At 42.2% G+C, this 19,575-nt stretch overlaps 1 protein-coding gene across 8 annotated transcripts in view; it reads right to left on the minus strand.

Annotated features, from left to right (window-relative positions):
- The window catches only part of CILK1 (ciliogenesis associated kinase 1), a 43,175-nt gene continuing 23,600 nt past the window's right edge, over positions 1-19,575 (minus strand). For all 8 annotated transcript variants that reach the window (XM_089777082.1, XM_089777081.1, XM_014580945.4 and 5 more), the window contains 9 exons: positions 17,255-17,387; positions 15,960-16,131; positions 15,194-15,361; positions 13,140-13,454; positions 11,495-11,685; positions 10,007-10,158; positions 8,340-8,468; positions 6,880-6,993; positions 1-3,811 (listed from right to left, as the gene is read on the minus strand). In XM_089777082.1, coding sequence (XP_089633208.1) covers positions 3,657-3,811; positions 6,880-6,993; positions 8,340-8,468; positions 10,007-10,158; positions 11,495-11,685; positions 13,140-13,454; positions 15,194-15,361; positions 15,960-16,131; positions 17,255-17,387 — 1,529 coding nt within the window. In that variant the 3' untranslated portion in view covers positions 1-3,656. The remainder of the gene's footprint in view (positions 3,812-6,879; positions 6,994-8,339; positions 8,469-10,006; positions 10,159-11,494; positions 11,686-13,139; positions 13,455-15,193; positions 15,362-15,959; positions 16,132-17,254; positions 17,388-19,575) is intronic.

The following is a 19,575-nucleotide window of genomic DNA, read 5'->3' on the forward strand; positions in this document are numbered from 1 at the left end:
TCTCTTCAAGGAGTAACTTTATTCTGGGCAGGAGGCTCTTTATACAGAAGGAATTAAACATTCTAAAATATCCCCCACCCCCCTATCACCACACATGGGAAAAAACAAATAGAAAAATCTTTGTTTCTTTCAATAAATAATTTTGCCTTCATCTTATGTTACGTACTGTTTCACTAGAGCAGTGTTTCCCAATTGGTGCTCTGCGGAACCTCGGGATTCTGCAAAGCAAAAGTAAGGATTCTATGAGAACCCAGCACTCCCCCGCCTCCTCTTAAAGAGACAGAGACAAATTGCGGTGGGACTTGGAGTTTTTTTTTTTTTTTGCTCAAAAAGTTTAACCTTGGCAATGCTAGGGGTTGCTTGAAATTCTTTCAAGATGAAAAGTGTTCCATGGCCAAATAAACTTGGGAAACACTGCACTAGAGTCATCTGTAGTGTGAACTGGGGGAGAGTTTCTGTGCTAATTTCATTTTATTCTCTGTGCATAACTTAAGAAAAAAAATCAAGATAATAGAGAGTAATATGCCATCTCAAGGTCTGACTCCTTCATATTAAGGTCATTCGTACTTACTACACATGAGTATAAGAAAATGTAAATTGTAAAATAAATCAAAATATATGTAGAATAAAAATGCGGTAGAACCTGCAAAAAGATAGGTAATATTTTGCATGTGATATGTTTTCTTACAAATCTATAGCTTTTAGTCAGATTTTCAATGTAATATACAGCCTCTATTTTTTCATCTAAGTGTCATAAATCAGAGAAAACAATACATTAAAAATGGTGTAGCCCAACCCTGCTGTCCTTATTCAATCAAACATCTTTTGAACTCAGTGTGAAAGTCTGCCAGAGTAAAGACTAGGATTGTGCCCATGATACACTTGCTGCTCAATTAATCTATTATATATCTGTTTAATTTACAATTGAAGTCAGCAATTTTTGAAAGTGAGTGGTTTTAGATTTGACAGAGAGGCCCCATATCTGCAAAGGGGTTTGTATGCAGATCCTTATTCCTGAACCGAGTAACCTTATGAGGCTGCCTTTACAGGATACCTTTGCAGGACTAGTGCCAATTCAGAACCCCTTACTCAGGCAAATTTCTGCTTGTCTGTGTAAGGGTTGCAAGATTGGGCTCTAAGTGCTCTATTCTGCCAATGATAGGCCCTATGACCATTAATGAGAATTTAGGGCATGTGATCAAGCAGAATAGACTATTTATGATCAGCTAGTTAGATATTTGCATAAGTCCAAACATCTCCCTTATTACTGCCCATTCATTCATTATAAATAAATTAAAACAATCTCTAAATATAAATGCAGATTTTGATTTCCAGAGAGGAACAGTCAATTCTTATTCTATTTTTTTTTTAAGAAATGTAAACACATAACTTTGTCCTTTTTCACTTGGCAAACATTTCTTCTCCCATCCCACTCCTTCTCCCAGTATATGCCTCTAATGCTGCTTAATTCAAAATGGCTGTTTTACTTCCTTGTGTTTACATTAACATTATAGCACTGTTGAACTCTCAAACCTATAGATATTTGCTAATTAACTGAAAATATAGCCTAGGTTGTTCTGTGAAGGACCTATGTATATATATTAATTTTAAAATAATGCATAGACCATTTTACTCCTTCATTGCATTGTATAGAGGGCAACATATGCTGCCCACATGTGGTCACCATACATGGAAGAAAGGCACTGGCCTCTTACAGCTGAGTTAGCAGCTGCTCTTTCTCTCTCCACATGAGCAAATTATTGGTGCTCTGCTGATTTTAAAATGGGACAGAGAAATTACTTGAGGGTACACTTTCCATGCAAAATGAAGTGGCTTTTGTAGGGAAATCCAGCAGAAGTAAATACATGGACATGTATTTTCCAATTTAGCTTCTGTCCTTTGGAAGGTGAGGCAGTGTGCAGGTAGAGATGGGGGAAGCTGCAGAGCAACGTAGCCCTAGGTTAACTCAGGAGGAAAGAGGGTCTGAGTGCAAAGAAGAGGCACTCAGCATGGATGCACTGGGGTTGGGCTCACGCATCCCTGTGGATGATCAGGCTCTCTATGAATACAAGGCCGTTACCAAGCCCTTATCACTGAGATATCAGGGAGGGTTTTCTGTATAGTAAAAGACAGATTTGTTTTTCCTCTTTGTACCTTTTTGCTAAGAAGGGGGAGGTGTCCCTTTCCAATGCATCTTGGTTTTTTTTTAAGCTAAGCATTTAGAATGGAGAAGACATTGTATCTGCACTGTTTTCTATTTTCCTGTCAGTAACCCATTTCTTTTGCTTGTCACTTCTCTCCCTCCTCTACCAGTCAAATCCCATCTCAATTAAATCAACTGAGATTTTCCCATGGAGACCAGTGGGCCAGGATTTGACTGTAAATGCTTACGATAGCAAAATCGCCAATAAGACCTTATTTATGGAGATTGAGAATTAACAATATGGGGCGGTAAGGTAAATCTGCACTGTAACTATTAACTGAAGTTTACTGGTCTATGAAAACAGCATCTGGATGCATTAAAGGGAATTAGGCTGGAAACAAAGCCATAGAAATTAAGTCAGCCACATATATAATTTTTTTAACTTTGCTGCTGGTGCATCACAAATACTATTATTCTGCCTGTGAACCAGCTTTGTCATATTCAATATTGCCTCCAATATTTTTCCAACTCCTATCTGCCCTACAAAAATAGGGCTTGATTTTGCTTCATAGAAGTCTTTAAGAATGTTATAGTTGACTTAAATAGGAACAGCCCCCTATGTAGCATGAACAACAACACTTAAACCTGAAGTGGCACTTCAGGCCAGATGAGAAAAACCCACCAAATACTCTTCAAACAGACAGCATTAGAAAGACAGGTGGAATGTAGTCAAACTAGCAGCCTGATCCTGCTGGCCTCATTCAGGCCAAACTCCCAGGGAAGTTAGTGGGGATTTGGCCTTGGGGTTGTAGGTAGGACAGGTCCCAAAACGGACAGGCAAGAAACATTTTCAGACAAACACCAACAAAAGCTAAAGCAAACTGGTTGATAAGCCTGTGATTGGGCCTTAAATCAAACAACCTCCCAAAGGAGAGCAATATCAGGCATTCGTGTTGTCAGCCCAAAGCAGTTGACTTTGCACTTTAGCACCATCCAGCTGGCGCAGCATGGTGCTAAAATAAAGCTGAGTTATTCAGTCTGACTGATGGCCTTGCCTCATACATCCCAATCAGAACGTAACTTGATCACAAACAGTATTTGGTGAATGCCCCTTTCTGAAAATTGCATCTCTGTTGCAATACTGCCTCAGTCTGCTACATTTATTTACTTGTATAAAATATTTGGACCTGACAAAGGAAAATATTAAATTTATCAAGTTCATTACAAAGTTTATCATATAAAATGCCCAAACCCCCAAGACAGATATACAAAATGTATCAGTTTTAAGAAAATAATTGGACCCAATCATATAACAAAACAATTTTATACAAAAAGGTGTAAGATTATATTCAAATTAATACAACTAAAAAAAAGTCTTCAAATGTCTTGCTCAAAGAAGATAAGGTTTCTTTTAAAAAAATCATAGGTTTACAAAATCATGGCAAATGGTCTAGAATTGGTCACCACTTCATGAGAAATGTGCACTGGTTCAACAGAAAATACTTTCTGCAAATCACCGGTGAGCTCCGTACTTTGAAGACCAGTCAGTGCGTCCATGGATTGGCTGAATTGGCGGTGGACGCGGCATTAATCCCGGTGTGCTCTTTGAAGGTGTATTAAATGATGGTCGCCCAATCTGAGGTCTGACAGACTTCAGAGAAACGTAATCTACAGGTGAGAAAAAGAAAAGCCATGAGATAGTTTCAGTGACTGGTTCAGTTGGAGGAATTACTCCTTTTAAGACTGAGGATATAGGATCGGGATACTTTGTCAGGAGCACAACTTCAGAGTCAATTTTTGTATTTTTTCTCTTAAAAAAAAAAAAATCAGGATGTAGAATAATATGGTGAGCCCTGTGCCAAGATTCTTATTGAGGCCAGATTCTCTACTGAAGCAATTCCCAGCTTTTTTTTATACCAGGGACCAGCAAACCTATTCACAAGCTTTTGGCGAACTGGCAACATTTTATTTGCATATTAATTATGCAAATGAATATTCAAATATGCAGATAAACGTTGCCAGTCTGCCAAGAGTTTGTAAATGGGTTTGCTCGTCCATGGTATAAAAAGCACCGGCCCCCAGTGTCAGCCCTAACCCCTAAAGCCCCTCCTCCCTCCCCCACCTTCCCTGCCCCAACCAGAGTCTCCTGCACCCAACCTCCCAGTGACAGCCTCTTGCTCTCAAAGTTCCTTAGTGCTAGCCCCTCTGCCCCAAACACCTCTGTGCCAGCCTCATGTTTCCAAAGCCCCACTGCACCCATTCCCCCATGGTCCTTCATGCCAGTCCCCAATATTAGCTCTGTCCTGCCCCCTCTAGTCCTCTCACTACTAGCCACCCTAAGTACCAGCTCCCCATGCTGGATGTCACAGTGCCCCTCAATGTCAGCCCCTCTGCTTCTTAGAGTCCCTCCACTGCCAGAGCCCCTCCAGCACTAGCCCCACCCCCAAAGCCTTTGTATCTGCCCTTCCCCCCTCACCTAGCCCTGCCGCTGCCTTCCAGCTGCCAGCTGAGCACAGATCACTTCACTGTGTGGCGGGAGGGCTGCACAGAGCCCACAGTGTGCTGGGACCCTGCTAAGCGCCGTTGCAGCCAGACTCCATGTGACGCTTGGTTCCAGCTGAGTGTCGTGGCAGCTGGGCCCCTGCTGAGCGCAGCTGCAGCACTCAGCTGGGGTCAAGTGCCATGTGGAGTCCTGTTGAGCACTGCGACAGCTGGACTACACATGGTGTTTAGCCCTGGCCACGCACTGCAGCAGCCCATCATGCAGCCCCGCCAGCCGGGCCACACAGCAGCCAACAGAGCTGGAACTAGGGCCACAATGAGGCTGCCCTAGTAGGGACAGCCTCACTGTGGGCCCAGTTCCAGTCGCAGCACACCTGGTTGCCCACCAGGCCACTCACCCTGCTGCTGTGTGGAGAACCCCTATGGGCCAAAATCATTAGCAGCTAGGGGCATGGCCTGGAAGTGTGCTGCGGCCCAACAGGTAGGGGTTCATGGCCTGCCACTGGGCTGCAGACCAGTGGTTGGGAACCACTGCTCTACTGTGCCAGGTATATGTTGAATGCAGCAAAAGATAGGGTGCAAATGAACGAATTTGCAGCTTGCTGATTTTATGACCACAAAGGATTACCTGGTACCACTGAATAATGAGCACAGTAGCTCTTTCACTCAAGGGAGGAGTGATACAGAAGTGGACTACTCTGGCTTTGTGCCAACAGTACAGTCCCCCATAACGAAGGAATCCCAAGTTGAAGAGATGTGGTTATTTTACAGCCCCTTTGTATTGATAAAAGCAGTAGAGGAGAGTTGGAGCAGAGCATTAATCTTTACCCAGTGTTTACTCTGCCTTTATTCAAGCTATAAATGGACAATTTAGTGTGGGGGTTCTGAGACTTGAGTTCCTAAATCATTACAGTGCTTCTGAAAATCCCACTGTACAGGGCATTCACCCCCACATTGGCAGAGAAGGGGTTAAAAGCAGCTGGGGGGGAGGGGGGTGCGCAGGAAGCAGCCAATAGGATAGGGACGGTGAAGAACAGCCATTCTGGGCCCAATAGCCACATATATTAAAAAAAGAGCAGAACTAACAAACAGAGTTAGCCATTGGCTGGAGCTCAAGGAGTGAAGCCTGTTTCTCTAGCAAGCTGAGAGACCTGCAGCAGCTTGGACAGAGCAACTGCTGGGAGAGACAGGGAGAGCTAATGGAGCTCCTGGCTGGCTGCTGAGACTGGGTAGTTGCAGGCCCCAGTGCAGGGTGAAGAAGGTGCTGGGGCTACGAAGAAGAGGCCTAGGGGGACATAGCAGTGGTGTGTGACACCAAGACTTGGGGGGTAATAATAGTTGTGCATTCGGGGAGCTATTGTGGGGCACAGGCTATGCTTTTGTTTAACTGGTACAACTGACATTTTATAAACAGTTTAAATATATCAGAATAAACTCAATCCTGCAACGTGAATAAGAGTTGCAAGATTGGGGTCTATAATTAGTGACTTACTTCTTTACAAAAAGTCAAAATATAAAACCTGAGGATTCATTCTATACATGCAGTGATGACATATATGCTAGCCAGAATTCTAGTCAAAATATATATTATCCCCATGATATTAATATATATTAAGCACAAATCTAGTAACAGTAATATAGCCTAAACTAGCCTGTACCATGATCCTATTCACTAAGGCTAAGTATCCCATAACACCTTGTGTTAGCTGAAGTAATAGGCATAAGTAGATAGGAAAAAACTGTCAATATCAGGACATATAATCATTTCTTCATAGCCACAAAAACAGATTTACCCTCACAGATCTATTTATCCTGGTACAAGCCTAGGCGGTGTCTTCAAGCCCCTAAGAAACTGGAATGCATCCACCCAGATGCATTCTGATCTGGAACATGTGGGCTTAAAACAAATAGATAAAGGGGTACATCATGGTATCGGGGGGGGGGGGAATCTAGTTGCAGGTGACGCATAGTACCTTTTGGAATGTAATTTTGGGGAACACACTTGTGCAAGGTGAATGTAACATCACTGCACAGAACTGCTTTTTGGATACAGGTTTTATATGATGCCATTCTCCTGTATCGTCTTAATAAACGTGGCTGACATTGCTTATTTGGTCTCTTAAGTATATTTCACAATGAAATAAAGTGTGTCCAAGCAATGTTAAGTATGGAGTTTGACAGACAGCATTATTGTCCAAATGAGCAACCAACCAAGCTCATAAACTTATACTTACTAGAAGACGGATCTGCAATTGGTGCTAACTGAACCCTCTGCCCAGCAGAGCCCACTTCCTTTTTCAGAAATGAAGGGATATAACCATCTGTCAACCTGCTTGATCCTGAGTGCCCTGAAAGAATTTAAGTGACAAGAAACACTTGAAGTCAGTGTGCAATGTCACATGCACACACCTTACCTAACTGCAGATCTTGCAAAGATACTTCACAAATGGTGAACACTCAAAATTGGGTTAGATCTTACCTGGTGTAAGTCAGTAAGTCAGTCAATGGACCTATGCGGATTCACACCAGCTGTGGATCTAGTCTGTATTTGGCAGGAAGCATCCTCACTCTAAGGCCTAGGCTGCTCTTGAAAGTTAGGTCAACCCTACTATGGCTGAGTGCCACATCTACAATGACCTAACTGCTAGCATACACATTGCTTGGGGAGGTGCAGTTCCTATAGCAACAGAAACCCACATTTAATATTAATTAAGCTAGAGAATAGATGAGAAAAATTGTTTTAGGATATAAAGGTGTAACACCAACCATTTAAACGGTTAATCAATAAGCATCAGCTTCTCAGGTTTCCATTACAGTTACATGCTGGCTCCCCGAATGAGGGGCTGGCAGCTGCTCCCAGAGGATATGTCTAGACTACAGGGTTTTGTCAACATAAGTGGACTTTTGTTGACAAAACTATACCTGCGTCTACACTACCGCTGAGTTCTGTTGACAGTAAGTCGACAGAATGCGGCAGTTTTGTCGACTGCGGTAAACCTCATTCTACGAGGAATAACACCTTTTTTTTGACAGTTATGTCGAAAAAAGGCCCTATTGCATCCACACTGTGCTTTTTCAAAAGAGAGCATCTAGACTTTGTCGAAAAAGCGGCTTGCTTTGTCGACAGAATGGGCTGTAGTCTAGACGCTCTTTTTTGACGGAGGCTTTGTAGACAGTATCTGTTGACAAAGCCTCTGTCAAAAAAAGCCTGTAGTCTAGACATACCCAGGGAGGCTTCGCTGCAGGCTCTGAAATATAAAGCTTATATATAAAATTTTATACTGCAGAGCATGTAACCGTTAGGATTTTTAACAGTTACACAGTCACATTTTTAAAGGGCTTTTTACATCCCTTCTTTGATTACTTCATACAAAGTGCTGTCGAATATATTATCAGTTTAATTCATTTTTCTATACAGTCAATTCTCCCCAGCTATGTGAACTGTTTACATGGCAAGAAGGAGAAGGGAAAAAATTGGAAAGATAATGATTTTACAAAAAACTGGCAAGGGAACTCAGAGACTACATAAAATGATATTAACCAGGTTAGATTTCAAGCCTCCAGTCATACTAAACATTGGGTAGATCAACTTGGCTTTTGGGAGACTAAATTGGGTTTGGGTAACTAGGAGGCCATTACAAAAATTCTCACCCCATTCACAATTCTCTTAGAACGCCAGAGCACCATTTCTTACCTGCATTCGTTCCATTGACCCCTACTCCCACACCTGAAGCTTTTCCAGGCAAACTAGAAGTAGGCCATGGATTAGGCGTAATAGAATCCTTACTTGAACTGGAGACTATACTATTCCTTGTGCTTATCCCTGTTGGGAAATGACAGGGAATTAACCATTAAGAAATCCTTGTTTCACAGACATGCATTATATAGATTTGCACCTGTATATAAATGGAGTTGTTTGCCCCAATAACCTTATCCAAAAATCTCTTTACATTCTACTGTTCAGCATCTACTATACTTGTATCACTTCCTATCCTCTCACACCAGCTGCTTGTTAATGGTGTTACATGGGCCCTATCCCTGCAAAGATAACCACATATTTAGGCCCTTGCTACTATATTGAATCTCACTGAAGTCAGCATGAGTCCATGTCAGAATAAGGATCTAGATATTTATATACTTGTCCTAATCCTACAAGAGTGCTTTGGTATCCTGGTGGGTGAACAATGCTACTTAATGTAAATTCTTATTAAATATCAATATCAGCATAAAATGCTGATTACCAATATTAAGATCTCAAATTAGGAGAGAATTCAAGGTTCTCACAATACCCTCTTCTACTGTGTAATGTGCCTCTTATACTGAAGTCAGAGTTGTGCGCACATGGCAGACTTTTGGGGACAGGTTCCAGGCCTCTTTCTTTTTTAATTATATGTGAGGGCTTAGAGCACGTTTGGGTATGATGCAATACATTATATGTAATTTATTTGAGCTGACTGACGTAGATCTTAAAATACAAACAGCATAACTAGTGATACCAAAAATTCCATTAAAACACCAAGGGTTCCCTCACTGCCCCTGCCCCCTTTGCCCTCTTTTTCCCTGATGCCCACCCCTTCACCATCCTCTGCCCCCATTTCCTTCATGCCCCTGTGTCTCACACGACTTGCTCCATCCTGACCTTCCTCATGCCCACCCCTTCTTTCAAGCCTTCTCCCAGCACCTCCTCCTCCAGCCCCCAACGCCCTTACCCTTTTCCCTCCCAGCATCACCCTGTCCCCGCTCCCAATGACACCTCCCCTCCTTCCTTTTTCCTCATTGTCTGCACTTGGCCCCCTGGCATTTGTCTTTCCTCTACCCTGTCCCTTTGGTGTCTTCCCCTTTCTTTCCCCATCCCCTCCCCCTCCGCATAAGCCCTTTCCTCTCCCAGCCCTCACCCTCCCCTACCTTCCAGTTTGCGGGGCTGGAGTCTGCGCTCTTTCCCCAGACTCCGAACCCTCAACTCAGCCGCATGGCACAACGCTCCAGCACCAAATATTGGTGGAGCCTGGGCACCATGAGCCCATACAACTCACTGTCCATGGCTGCATGAGAAGAAGCTGCTTCTGACACAATCATCCTTTTCTAGCATGCCAGCAGGCATGATTTTCCTCAGTTTCTGGAATGCTAGAACCATCTCATTGTGCTACATAGTCCTGTTTTTTGTTTCAGCTATGCCAGACTAACGTAGCTACATTTCTATCTCATTGTTGTGAGCACCCTTCCATTACCAAAGCAGCCTCCTCTCGCTCCAGTGTTTTTCTTCAAAGCAATAGCTCTTCGCTCTAAGCCGAAGCCGAGGCCCAAAGTATCCATTACCACTTCCCACCGCAATTAAAAAAAAGTCAATATTTTTATACTAACCAGGTAAATACCTAGAATGTTTCAAGTAATGCTGCTTGGCTGCAGAAACTCGCAAGGTGGGTGTGTCCTGCCGTGGAAAGGACACATGGGAAGGTGCACTGTTGCCTGAACCTAGACTGTCTGGAGGCTTCAGATCCAAAATGCTTTCAAATCTGTACCAAGAGAAATCACCATGCTTAGCCCCAAACTCAAAGCTCCACACAGAGTGTTCCTTTCACCTCACCTCCACAAACTATTTGCCCCAGATAAAAGACGATATTGCAGACCATTGGCAAAGTGCCTAAGGGCAGGTTCATGCCACATTGTAAACCTGGGCTTACACTTGCTGGCCCTGGAGCTCACAGACATACTAAGAAGTCTGTATTGCACAGACCTTTGGTCAGTGGCTTGAAATAATTCCACAGTGCAGAATGACAATAGTTGGACCCAAGTCCCAGTGCGACTCAGTTTGGTCCACCTCTGCCCTCCCAGCAGAGTCTTAGGACTCATGTTATAAGTGTTTGCTGACTCACATCAGACTGATGTGCACGCATAAGTTCAGAAAGGGGCTTGGTCTCAAACAGGAGTAAGAGACCAGGTTCAGCGTGCAGTTAGAAATGCCTTAAGTCACGTGCATACCACGGACCTATACTCAATAGAAATAAATCGCTCAAGAGTGGGGGAAAAAGCCATGCCCCTCAGTGACATAGTTATTTCAACCTAACTCCCACCCCTCCCCACCCCCATGTAGACAGCACTATGTCGATAGAAGAAGCTCTCCTGTCAGTGCAGGATAGATGTCCCCAAACTTTTTACCTCATGTTCCTCTTTCCCCTGTCTGTACCCCACCCATTCCTGGAGTTAGGAGCAGGGCTGCAGCTCTGGAAGCAGGGGGACTCAGGGAGGGGTCTAAGGTTGGGCCAGGAGCAGAGCCTTGATCAATGTGCGTAGGGGGTTGGCATTGGGAGCTGGGTGTCACTCCCTTTTCACCTCAGCCATGGCCCCTAGAATGATCCTTCCCACTCCCCTCTTAGAGATTGGAGACCTCTGGTATAGGAGCATCTTCACTTAAATGCTACAACTGCATTGGTGCAGCTGTGGCAATGCAATGCTTGAAACACAGACCAGCCTTTAGGAGCTTAAGTTTTTCCCATTGACTCTGTCCCATGGAAACTGGAATCCCGATTCAACACACAGTACAGCTCAGGCTGTAAAGCAGTAAAGATACATTTTGAGAGACTGGCATAGAAAAATTTCACATGCTAAGCACGCTGGCAACAGAAATCGAACAGAAGAAAATAAAAGCCATTCCAAGCATAAAGTACAGCACGGAAGACTAAAAAAATGCCAAGAACCAGCTGAGAGCACAGTTGTAAATGATCTATTGCCAGTACTATACCTAGGCAGACAGAGCACAGGGAGAGAATGCTAAGGAGCAAGAACAAATGTAGGAGAAATGAATGCAATTAACTAGCTGCGATGGGGTGAGAAGAGGAAACATCAGCTTACCTACAAAGAGCTTCCTCACTCTGTCGCCTCTTGTTTTTCAGATCAGTTCTAGGGAGGGAAGAGCTAAAATCAAAGTCTTCCAACTCATCCCAATCTTCAGAACCTTTCATTGTTCTAGTAATGTGCCCCCATCTTCGCCTAGTCTTTGGTTTAAGTTCACCGTTTGTGTTCTCAGTCCCAACTGGTATTTTCTGTTATTCAAACAAAAAATCCAAAACATTTGTCATACATAGCAGCAGTAAAACAGTTTTTCCTCACAAAGAGTGGTGATCTTGCTGTAGCAGCAGCCCCCCTTCTCCCCTACCAGCTCCTCAATATACTGAGGACCTGGGTCTCTAACTAGGGCCCTACCAAATTTATCCATTTTGATCAATTTCATGCTCATAGGATTTAAAAAACCAACAACAAATAATTTCATGATTTCAGCTATCTGAAATTTCACAGTATTGTAATTGTAGGGGTCCTGACCCAAAAAGGAGTTGTGGGGTTATCACAGGGTTATTGGGTGACAGGATTGCGGTACCGCTAACATTACTTCTGCACTACTGCTGGCAGTGGCTCAGCCTACTGAGCTGAGCCCTCAGTCACCAGCTGCCATTCTCTGGCTGCCCATCTCTGAAGGCACATGGTCAACAGCCACCACTCTCCAGTTGGCAAGCACAAAAGCAAGAGTGGCAATGCTGGGACTCCCCCTAAACCTTGCAATCTCCCTGCAGTTACCTTTTAAGAAAGGACCCCTAATTTGAGAAACTCTGGTTTCCCCCATGAAATCTGTACAGTATAGGGAAAAGCAGACAAGACCAGATTTCATGGTCTGTGATGTGTTTTCTACAGCCATGAATTTGTTAGGGCCCTATCTCTAACAGGAGGAGATGCAGAAGATAGTATGAACACCTGTCTTGGTGAAAGTCCTGTAATGGCAGAAGTATGGAGCTCTTAAGTCTTTTATCTTCAATTTCCATACTTCTTTCACTATACGGGCTATAAAAAGTCATTAGCTCATTTTGAATTTTTAGCCCCAGACTCCACATGTGGGTTTAAAACTGCATGCACATTCATGTGCGTACACTTCAGCTGTCAGCATCCACCAGTGCAGCCTATTTGTCTTAACAGATTTTGCAAGTGCAAATTCTGATATTCATGTCCTCGTGGTTCTTTGTATTTTGTGCAATTTTGCATATGCACAAGGTGAAGGTCACTAGATCCTGCTGAAGACTTGGCTCTTTGTTTCAAATACTTGTGGGCCCAATTCTCTTCTAACTTGGGCCTGAGTGTCATTTACACCAAGACCACTTCAAAATTACTCTGCCACTGTGAAACGGCTTGACGTGAGTAAGCTACAGTTACATCTTCTTTAAGGCTACTTTACAATGCCAGATCAACATAAAGTGGACTTGAAATAAGGCCAACTATTTGTTTTACACTAAAAACACCACTTACTTCAGTGGAGCTGCTCCCAGTTTATACCAACATGATAAAAGTGCCAACCTAATCTTTACCTGTATTTCTCTCCTTTTCATTAAGATACAAAGATGGCAGTGTTGGTTAAGGTACAAACATGCACCCACACACCCCAAATCCCAATTATGGAAAAAATGCACAAAGTCATCAACAGGTCTATCAGTTATCCCAGACACCCCCTCACCTGCTGAGGGACTTGACTACGAAGAGCTGGCAGAACCACCTGAGCAGGCTTGTCCTCTCTTAAATTGGTCACATGGTCAGTCACCGAGGAATCTGCTTTGTATGGATACATGAGGTACTGGGAAGACTGGCTTTGCTGGAATGGTCTAGACCCGAGACGGGCATGGGGCTTTGGAGGGGGCTGTGAAGGAGGGACAGGTTTAACATGGTGCAGTGCTATTTTATCATGGAGATCTTTTGTCTGTTTGCCCAGGTCCTGAATGCAATGGGAGGTGCCCAAGGCACATCCAACCTGGAAGTAGGGATATCGAAGTGCCTAAAAAACACAATAAAGTCAACAGTATTCAATAGGGGAAGCTAGAGTCTGACTTAGCTTAGTCATAGGGGACAGTTCCCACGTTACCTTACCCCTTTTTTTCTTTCCCATGACTACTGAGATATTATTACTAGGCACAATACGTTCTCTTTTGCAGATAAGAGTAAGTATAACCAGCTCACCTAATGTGGTTTGCTGTCCCATTCAGTGGCACTTACACCACAGCAATACCTAAGAACAAGTAACGTCTACAACATGGGCTGAAAGCCAGCTAGGTTTTAGCTCAAAGGCTCCTATACTAAGCTCCCAGAGGCCCATGGTTCAAATCTGCCCAGCGGCAGTTATATAAACTTTAGCAAAGGTTTAACCTCTATGCAAAATCTTGTTCATGTAATGCAAAAGCAGTTTAAAAAAAAAAAGGTTTCCATGCTAGCTTCTCACTACTGTGGCAAAATGCAGTTATTTACTTTGTAGTGCAATAGCGTGCAAAAGGCACTGGTCAGGATCACAGGCAGTGCACAGAAAACAAGAGAAAAAACATCCTCAAGAAATGAAGACTTAAATGTGAAACTATAATCAATAAATATGCTTCACTATGTGATTGAAAAAAAACTGCTAGCACATGCCCAACTTGTATTTGATTCTGGGAGGCACCAGCATTCCCAGTTCTTAAAAGATGTGTCATGTAGCTGTAACGGTTGTGCTCAGCTTTACAGATAATTAAGTAGCTGCTGTTGGGGGTGCAAAAATATTCTTCTCCCTAGCTTCTGCCAACTAGAACAGGCTTCTAACATCTCTCTTCCTCACAGATTCCCCACTGCATTACAATCTTGTCTCATCTGTTTCACAAGAAGCACTCTGTTTGTAATTATTATTATTACTAAATTATCTAAAGAGAGTTAATCTTGCCCTCCCGTCCAAGTTTCCCTCTTCCTAAATTTTGTTTTGTAACTGCATAATTTAAATTTACATATTTTTGCATGAAAGACTCTGTGCAAAATAATGGTCTAATTGTGCTCCCACTGAACTCACAGGGAGCTCTGACCTAAGGCTGGGTTTGTCCACCAAATGCTTGTTTCATTACATAGTGACCTATCATGCACTGAATTCCTTTAGCTGACATTGAAGTCAATGGACTAATCAGTTATCTGCCATATTAATTTTTAAAGCTCATGATTCAACCCTCAGCTCTTTCTGACTTGCAAAATCAAGTCTTTTCTATTATTAAATTAATAGATAAATTCAAAAAAGAGCTTTGTGATAATCTAGTCAACCCTCCTCAATTACACAGGACATAGGACTTCCTGAATTAATTTGTCTGAACTAGACCATCTCTCTCTTAGAAAGACCTCTAATCTTGATTTTAAAATTGACAGTGATTGTGAATCCACCATACCCATCTTAAACTGTTCCAAAGTTTAATGACTCACTATTAAAAAATTACACCTTATTTCCAACCTGAATTTCCTTAGCCTCGATTTCCAGCCTTTGGACCATGTATCCTGTTTAGACTGATCAAGTCCCCCCTTCACTTTCTTTTCTAAACTAAACAGTTTGAGCTCCTTGAGTCTCGCAATCAGGCACGTTTTCTAAACCTTTAATTATTCCTGTGACTCTTGTCTGCACCCTCTTCAATTTACAGTCAGAAGGATAATTAATGGCAGTGTGAGGCAAAGGTAAAATGCAGTGAATGTAGCTAACAGTTGCATAAAGACAGAGTAAAAAAAATGAAAACAAACCTGACTAGCTGTTGGTCGCTTTTTGGGGTCCCATTGCAGCATGTCTCGCATGAGTTGAACAGCCTCACTGCCAGCATTAGGAATTAGGGTCTTTAGGTTGTTAGGTACACACTGGGGCCAACGAAAATTCATGACACCTGCAAGTTGGTAGCCTTCAGGCCAGTTGTTCTGAAAGAATCAGTATTTTGATCACTGAAAAACTCAGCCATAAAGAACTCGGATGTCTAAGTGCCAATACTGTTCACTTTGAACACCTCTCAATGGTCTTTGAGTTCTTTACAGGCTAAATAAATTAACCTCAAAGCACTGCTGTGACAAAACTATTTTTTAAACATGCCATGAAACTGGCCATACAGGATCACACAACAAATAAATGACAGACATGGAAGCTGAAGACTGTTAAGTCTTCCATTTGTTCTACCACTGAACCAGAACAGATGTGTGCACCCAACTGTAAATGAGACTTTAATTTCATAGTAAGGGCCTGAGGACACTGGAAATTTTAAATAATTTTGTCATTTGACAAAACTCTTCTTTTCTGGACACATTTTTTCCTCTCTCATGTCATGATTTTCAAGGGCATAAATTTTAACAATTGACTTCACAGAAAATGAAAGTTTTGTTATTTTTCCCCTGAGATCAGTACTAGGCTATGAAAATAATAAGTATGATGAGGATAAAGTGAAATTCTCTCTTCTATCCGAGGCACAGTATCACTGCGGCACTAAGCAATGCACATTCAAGATTTAGTTATCACTTAAGTTACCTTTTTCGGTGTCCCCAGTACTTGGCATATCTTGAATATAGTATCGATTTCACTGGCACCTGGGAAAAGAGGCCTTAAGGTATAAACCTCTGCCATTATACAGCCAACAGCCCAGATATCAATGGGAGAGCTATAGCTGGTGGACCTCAGAAGAACTTCAGGAGCCCTATACCTATAAAAACAACAGTTTATAGCATTCACAAATCAAACAAGTACTACAACATGGTTCTCTCAAGTAGGACAGCTGTGATCTTTCCTTCTTTGTCTCACTGGAGACAGAAAGCATCCTTTAAAGGATTCCCAGCAAACCCCACCCAACATACAAGATTGTATCTCTTTTAGAGTCAGAGTTCGAAGCCACACAATGTTCCCGGAATGTTCAATTCATCCTGTCACATTCATCCATATTTCTTAGACGCTGCACATCCTTAAGCAATTTAAAAGCCGAAGGCCTGAACCTGTGAGGTGATTCTTAGCTCACTTACTCCCACGTTGCCAATGATTGCAGAATGGAGCCCTGCGTGCAAAATACAGATTTATTCTCAGCAATTGAAGTTGTGTGTCAAGTCTCACACTTCCATTGCTTTTATAAAAGTTGATTTTCAGTGAGGTTTTTTTTGTTAAAGAGAGGACTGAACACAAGCTATACTGAAGATACTGGTCATCAGTGACAAGATTCTAACCTTGATTATGAGGAAAAACACTGTTCCAGCCTGTGGGTCTGTATCTCAAGTTGAAATAAATTTGGAAGTTTAGAGATGGGTTTACACTGCTCCTTTCTGCTGAAGCATGATGTTAGATTTTGCCTCAGCCACCTGCATGAGATGATGAGGGAAGGTGACAATGAAGAATGGATGCTTTTTGTTAAAGATTAAAAGGATGAATGTGAGTAATCTATTAGGATTTGGTGAGTATTTGGCAGGAGCATCTGATTAAACTTGATTCTTTTATCTTCCAATTCCATGCTTGCTTTTACATTGACAGTTTTCCCCTCTGCCACCTAATTAGACTGCCCTACTAGTACCGGAATAGCCTTTTCAATCAATTGCTCCATAGTAATTGTGGTGGCTCTGGCCCACTGTTGGTTTTGGAGACTATTCTTCATATGCACAAGAGATTAAAGGATATCTATTTACTTCAGCTATGCTACTGTCATTTGTCTACATATCCATCATCTTACACATTTTGAAGCCTTTTAATTATTCTAAATTAAAAATCTGATTCACTGCATTTATGGACCCAACCTTATCCTTAGGTTAAGTTAAAACATAGCCAAACATTTACATTGCACTTACCATCTTGTAGATACATAGTCTGTGTAAGGAGGTCTAGATCGGATTTCTCGAGCTAAGCCAAAGTCTGCTATTTTCACAAGTTCTGGTCCCATGCAAAGAAGGTTTTCAGGTTTCAAGTCTCTGTGAAAGAACCCTGCAATTCAAATTAAATGCCAGTTAGCACTGCAGTTTTACATTTATTTGTAGCCTTTATACTCCACCCACTCCCATCTAGATTCCTTCACTTCAGTTGCCACTTTTGGAGGTCCAACAACAGGTCACAACAACCAGAAATAAAATTTAACCTTGCTAGTTTTCATATTTTAGTTATCCCTGGAGGATATATACACAAAAATTAAGATTTTTTTCAAGCAGTGTGTCCAGTTTCCAGCCCATCTTTCTTTAATGGGAATCGAAGATGTGCCATTTTATAGTTAGCATTATGTTGTTTTAATTTTAATAGAAAGCGTGTGGTAAAAATATTAAAATTTCCCCTAGTTTAAACAAAATGATTCTTTATATTACTAGAGTTTCTTCCATCAAAGGCTCTCTAAACATTTCGCAAATATTTAGCTTCCCAGCCATGGTGTAGGGATACTTGAGCTAGACTGAATACAAATGGGAGGGAATTGTAGAAAAGTGGTCACTATGAGTCTGACTACAGAATTTGTTTCCGTTCTTGCTGTGCCAAAGCCTGGACTTCTTAAACGTCTGGGCATGCTGGAAAACCTGTCCTCTAGCAGGCATTTAGAAAGGTGGGGGGAGAGGGGAAGGGATGGGAGCAGATTTCATAAATGGAGGGGCTGGAAGTTGAAGGAGGATTTTCGGGTTATGGCTGAAAGGAATGGTTAACGGAAAAATTGTAATTAAAACTGATTAAAGTTTTTTATTGAAATTTTTAATTTGTGGGTTTTAAGCTTTGGAAAGTGCTTAGAGATCTGGGTAAACACCAAAGAAACACGGAAAAATAAATTAATACACTTCTGTACTCGGATATAAAATATCAAGTATGTGGATATTTTACAATTGGTATAACAGTAAGAATTGTGACTTGTCTGTCTGTTGCAGAAATAGAGAGAGACCCCAGGTCTCAGAACTTGCAGTCTTATGCCATTAGCCAGAAGGCCATATTTTTATTTATTTATTTTATTTATTTATTTAAATATTTTTACCCCACCTTTCTATTTAAAATATTGCCTTCTCTGTGGCAAAATCTTCCAACACTTCCTTGTGACTGATTTCCCAACATTGTGGCAGAAATTATTACAATCAAGAGTACAAAAGATCAGCATAATACACTGGTTTGTCTAGAACAAATTAGTTATATTTTGTACAGCAAAAATATGCAGAACAGACATACAAAATATTCTGCATGCTTGTGCTTTCTTTGCCATACCAATGAGGACTTAAATAGCTGTCCACAACTCATTTTACATTAATGTTTTAAAATATTTTATTTTCCTGTTGTGACAGGTAGAGATTGCTTCTTCCCTTTCAGGGGCATGTCTGAGATCCAATGGTGTGAATGGAGGAAAATAAAGCCATTAGCAGGACATATTTTACAGAAGTAAAACCTAAGAATGTTAAGTAATTTTCATAGGCCATAGTCTCTCCTAGGGATGTGAACGAGTAGTCGATTAACCAATAAGCCTAGGTTATTGGTTAATCTTGTCGACTACTCATGTTGCGCTCTCCCGCTGCCTCTGTATCTTAAAAGTCAGGTCCCCCCAGCACTGGGTCCATGGTGCTCCCTCGCTCGTCGCCGCCTCTATTAGCCTGGGCCCAGTGTGGACAGAGGCTGCTTTGTGGCAGCCTCCCCCACCCCTTCCCCAGCAGTCTGTCTATAGGGAGCTCGGACCCTCCGCAGACAGGGCCTGCTGCCACGCCGCACTGCTGCCTCCATATCACAGGCAGCAGTGCAGGGCAGCAGGCAGCTGGTTCGTAATTGGAGGTGGTTTTTAAATTGGCTCCCTTCATGGACTGGTTCCTGCCTGGAGTGGGGACGGATTTCACTAATTCATGAAGTTAGTTGCCTATTCTATTACCTGCTGTCTAACATCCCTAGTCTCTTCCCCCACCCTCCTCCACTGATCTAGCCTACGGAACTTCAGCTATGCAAATAGCTTAGCTGAAGTGGCGTACTGACTGCAGTGTCATCCACATGGTAAGGTTGGCAGGGGCTGCTCTCCCATCAGCTCCAGCTACTCGACTAGTCAAATAACCGCAATTTATCATCCTTAGGGGAAACATTAAGAGTAAATTCTAAAATTTAAAAAAATAGCTTGATTCAGACAGTGGTTTACTTAGGTTGGTCTTATTAGTGCAGGTTGGACGACAGAAAT

This window comes from Pelodiscus sinensis, chromosome 3 (assembly GCF_052426305.1).
Source record: "Pelodiscus sinensis isolate ZL-2025 chromosome 3, ASM5242630v1, whole genome shotgun sequence".
In the NCBI taxonomy this organism is placed as follows: Eukaryota; Metazoa; Chordata; order Testudines; family Trionychidae; genus Pelodiscus; species Pelodiscus sinensis.